Genomic DNA, 5,099 nt, shown 5'->3' with positions numbered 1-5,099 from the left:
CTTCCTTCCTTCCTTCCTTCCTTCCTTCCTTCCTTCCTTTCTTTCTTTCTTTCTTTCTTTCTTTCTTTCTTTCTTTCTTTCTTTCTTTCTTTCTTTCTTTCTTTCTTTCTTTCTTTCTTTCTTTCTTTCTTTTTCTTTCTTTCTTTCTTTCATCTCCAGTCAATACAGAGTAAGTGTTGAAGTCAGGAAGACCTGGGTTCAAGCTCTGTTTGTCTGAAATGTTTAGTTTGTATGGAATACTGGACATAGACAAATTATGTGATCCTGGGCAAGATACTTAACCTCTCAGTGCCCCAGCTAACTCTCTATTACAGATCAGATGTTGACCTGCATTGATAGAGAGAGTTGTCATATTGGAAATCCCCAAGCACTATCAGAAGCACAGGTTCAGACCCCACCAGCACCAATACACTGCCCCCCCCCAAAAAGAAAAAGATACCCAACACAACACAGTACCTTTGCACATAGTAGGTACTATAGAACTGTAGAATTGAATTATTGAATCTGACAAGTGCAGACCTCTGGTTTACTGTCATTTGGCCAAAACAAGGTATAAGGAGGTTTTGAGGTTGAAATGAAGCTAGTTTTGTGTCCAAGTACAGTTCCCCATCCCTGCCCCCTTTCACATGCAGCAACTATTTTCAAAGCAGTATTTATTACCAAATGGATTTCTAGCAAGTAGCAAGATATGGATGAAGCTGACATCCAATTATTCAAGGTCAGTCACCCAGAGGAAAGGAGAACTGGGGTGGCATAAGGGAAAAGAACAATGGTCCAGGAGTTTGAAAAACAGAGTGTAAGCACTAATAACTAACTGGGCAACTTTGAACTAGCTACTTACTATTCATAGTCCTCAGTCTCTTCATCTTTAAAATAAGGATACACTCAGGCTATTGTTATTACAGTTGGCTTTTTGTTTGCTTGTTTGCTTGCTTTTACTGTATGGTATTCTCTAGGGCTTGGCTTCAGATGGAGAACTCCCAGTTACCACAGCCCTTCTGCTCTGGCTCAGTCAGAAATTGACATGCAGCTCTAAAGTGTACTGAAGTCCTAGGACCTAGGAAGTTTGATATGTTCTTTATCTTTTCTGCTCTCAGGGACCCACTGGTTACAAAGGGGAACAAGGAGAAGTGGGGAAAGATGGAGAGAAGGTAAATGCCACTGAGTTGTGTTTATCTATCATTGAGGAAGAAAGAAGGCTGCTCCTGTGGAGATGACAGCACAATGGGTTTACTGGGAGGGTGCAACATAATTTTAGTGTCCAGGCTCTTAAAGCACTTTTTGGTGTGGGGAACTGAGATAGGCATACAAAATGACTCATTGTGTGTCCTTGTCCTCTGCAAACTCATAATCTCAAGCAGAAGACACAGAGATTGTAGAATAGAGACTAAACAAAATCATGTCCCATATGTGTGAGGGTGAGTACATTTTAGTATGGAAGGGGACATTGAGGTGTGCTTTTGGGGTAGGGTGAGGCAGAACATCCACAAAAGGGTTGAAGTTATGCCTGAAGGGATGCAGATGTGTCAGATAGACACATGACTATGCCCTTTCTAAGCCAGTGATGATCTCCATTGCAGGGTGATCCTGGTCCCCCAGGGCCTGCTGGTATTCCTGGAACCATTGGTCTACAGGTAAGAACTGGGAAAGGTTCAAGTGAGATGACCTGAAGGGTGGGATGTAACACAGCTTAAGCTGGGCTGAAAATTAGATCTCTCAGCTCCTTCAACTCTCCACCTCCCAAGGCTCTCTCTAGCCTTGATTGCCATTTTAGCCCATTTTACTAATTTTTAAAATGCATCAAACATTGCATCAAAGAAGGAACAAGTAATCTATTTGTGAATTGTGTTGTTGTTTAGCCTTTTATTTCAGAGACTGATAGCAGGAACAACATCTCTGCACCAGTTAGAGCTATTGGCACATGAAAATATATTTCCCATATTCTGATGCCCAGTGTAAAAAAATGAGATTTATGGAAATTCAAAGATACTTTCCTTTTCTAGTTGGTATAATCAAGGCAAAAGCTTTTACTTAAACAAATAGTCTCAGGAATTGAAGACTAAAAAGAATCACAATTCATGATGACCTTCTTCCTCCACCATGGTTATTAGGGAGCGTATGCCTTGTTGGACAATCCCTAGCCAAGAGTTCCCTCAATCACTTTGCTTCTTTCCTGGATAAGAAAACTCTTTCCCTCAGCACTGTTTCCCCAGCCTGAGAGGAATTCCATGCTTTCAAAACTCTGCACATGGCCCTGAACCAAGTGGCCTTTGTATAATCTTCAATCTTGTAGCTGCAAAAGCAACGGTTTATTCAAGATGGTCCCATGCAAGATCTCTTGCCCTCAAAGTCTCCTTGTTTAAAACAACACAAATGTCACAATCTATTGCAACTGTTTCTTCCCTAGCTGTTTGTTATGTCCTCTCCACTTAACTTGGTCCCTTCAGTCTTACCTACTTCCTTTTTCCTACAGGGCCCTAGGGGCTTAAGGGGACTGACTGGTACACTGGGGCCACCTGGAGATCGTGTAAGTACTGCCTATTTCCTACTTCATCAGCACTGGGCTGATGGTACCCTGCTTTACATCTTTGACTCTCTTTCCATAGGTGTGATTTCAAAAAATGGTCTCAGAATATTAAGGAAGCCCAGTTTCCCACTCACCTAGTACAGGATTCTCCTTTTTGATATGATTGGGGAACAACAAGTTGTTTAATTTGTCTGAAATATTGGGTTCATGAAAAGACTGGAAGGAAATAAGGTTAGGAAGACAAGTTGAGGCCATCTTATGGTAGGCCTTGGATGCCAGGGCACAGTTTTACAGAATCATCACTGAATCTCAAAGTTGGAAGGCAGCTCAGAAGTCATTTGACAAAAGTACATCTAAATGGGCCACTTCTCAACAATAGCCTCAACAAATGGTCATCCAGAATCCACTTGAAGGCTTCCAGTGATGGAGAACCTACAATCTCCTGAGGTGTCCATTCCACTTTTGGACCGCTCCAGCTGTTAGTAAATTTTTTAATGTATTGAGCCTACATCAGTGTTTCTGCATTTCTACCCATTCTTTCTGTTTCTGGTCTCTGAGGCCAAGGAGAGCACAACTACTTCCTTCTCCACAGTGGAGCCTGCAAATACGTGAAGAAAATGATCATGTTTTCCCACCTCCCTCCAGCCTAAACATCTTCTCTTCTCTAGGCTAAAAATCTCCAGTTCTTGCAACTTATCTTCATGGGGCATGTTTTCCTGATTTTTCAGCATTCTGGTCACCTGCCTCTGGAAATGCTTCAACTTGTCAATGTCATTCCTCAAATGTAGCACCCAGAACTGTATGCAATATTGATTGGGTGATAGGGAGTCACCAAAGGTTTTTGAAAAAGAGCATGTTATGCTTATAGTCACGCTTTATCAATGTAGGATGGATTAGTCAGTCATTAAATATCTATAAAGCATCTACTATGTGCCGGACACTGTGCTAAGTACTGGGGATACAAAAAGAGCCAAAAGACAGTCTCTGCCTTCAAAGAGCTTACAATCTAATGTGGGAGATGACAAAGAAACAAATACATATAAATAAGGTATATACAGGATAAATAGGTAATGATTAAAAGAAGGCTAGACCTTAGCTTTATAAAGGAGGTAGGACTTAAAGGACCATAGATTTGGAAGAATAGGTAAGGACTCCAGAGGCCATCTGTTCTAGCCCTCTCATTTTAGAGGTGGGGAGGCTGAAATCCAGGGAAGTTAGGTGACTTACCCAATTATACCCAGGTAGTTAAGTATCGAGGTTGGGATTTGAACCTAGATTGAACTCTGATTCCAGAGCCCGTATTTGTTCTAGATTTGATTCTTGAATATAGATTAAGAAAAACAATAACAACAACAATAACATTTATAAAGTGCTTATTACATGCCAGGCACTGTGTTAAATGCTTTACAATTATTATCTCATTTCATCTCCAAAACAACCCTGGGAGGTAGGTGCTTTTATTATCCCCATTTTACAGATGAGGAAACTGAGGCAGAGAAAAGTTAAGTGACTTGTCCAGGGTCATACAGCTGTAAATGTCTGAGCTTGGATTTAAACTCAGGTCTTCTTGACTTCAGGTCTGGCACTTATTAAGGAATACCTTAAAAAGTACTAGCTAATTTAGTATTAGGAGGGGGAGAGCTATTTGGAGCCAGTTATAGTGCAAAATATACCAGGAATGCCATTTCTACCCCTGGGAGATTTATAATGATGGTATGGGCCTGAACTGGGTCTCTTATTGGGGAGATTTTGTGTGAGTGAAGGTCTCCCAGCTGCACAATGTTGCTCTGGCCAGAGACTCAGTATCACCCTAATGTATGGATCTTCTTTACAGGGACCGATTGGCTTCCGAGGTCCCCCAGGAGTTCCAGGACCACCTGGGAAAGTTGTACGTATCATTCTGCATATCACAGGGCTATCTCACTCTGCTTCTTCCACCCCATGTTCTCAAACCCCAGGATTTGCTTCCAGTGCTTTAACAATCCCTCCCTTCCCCCATCAAAAGTAAGGTTAGAATCATCAGCCTGTCCTGGAAACTTCTACACAAAATTTGGATCCAAACTGGGTATCACAGATGTGGGGATTAGCATCAATAGCTCATCCTGGGGACAGAGATGGAATTGAGCATCCTCAGAGCTCTCTCCCTGTCTGATGGTTGATTGCAGACCTGTAGGTTTGACAGAAATGGTCCCTGAATTGGCTAAGAGTTCCTCAGGGATCCTAGCTACATACCCTATCATAGCATTATGACGAGGGAACTATCAGGTCAGTTCCCATTCCTCTTCTCTCTCCTGTTCTTTCTTTCCTTTTTCATTCCCATGCAGGAACAAACCCAAACACTGCCCAAAGCTGGTTATTCCAATGAGACAGAATAATATTATGATGACTGTTTTTAGTCATATTCATTCTGGCCTTTATAAAGTATAACAGTAGCCAAGTAGGTTACATTGAATTAAAGAATTCCTGCTTAAATGACAGGTATCCAGATGTAGCTGTAGAATATTGCTCAGCTTATTCTGGCCTGAACACACACACACACACACACACACACACACACACACACACACACACA

The 5,099-nt window shown here is 41.6% G+C and overlaps 1 protein-coding gene across 1 annotated transcript in view; it reads left to right on the top strand.

The window, feature by feature from the left end:
- The window catches only part of COL9A3 (collagen type IX alpha 3 chain), a 53,807-nt gene that overhangs the window by 21,707 nt on the left and 27,001 nt on the right, over positions 1–5,099 (top strand). Inside the window, exons 12-15 of the mRNA XM_027852666.1 lie at positions 1,098–1,151; positions 1,581–1,634; positions 2,474–2,527; positions 4,362–4,415. Coding sequence (XP_027708467.1) covers positions 1,098–1,151; positions 1,581–1,634; positions 2,474–2,527; positions 4,362–4,415 — 216 coding nt within the window. The remainder of the gene's footprint in view (positions 1–1,097; positions 1,152–1,580; positions 1,635–2,473; positions 2,528–4,361; positions 4,416–5,099) is intronic.

This window comes from Vombatus ursinus, unplaced genomic scaffold (genome assembly GCF_900497805.2).
Source record: "Vombatus ursinus unplaced genomic scaffold, bare-nosed wombat genome assembly UNPS02000580.1, whole genome shotgun sequence".
Taxonomy (NCBI): Eukaryota; Metazoa; Chordata; class Mammalia; order Diprotodontia; family Vombatidae; genus Vombatus; species Vombatus ursinus.
Note: the sequence above shows the minus strand (reverse complement) of the source record. Positions and strands in the feature narration are given on the sequence as shown.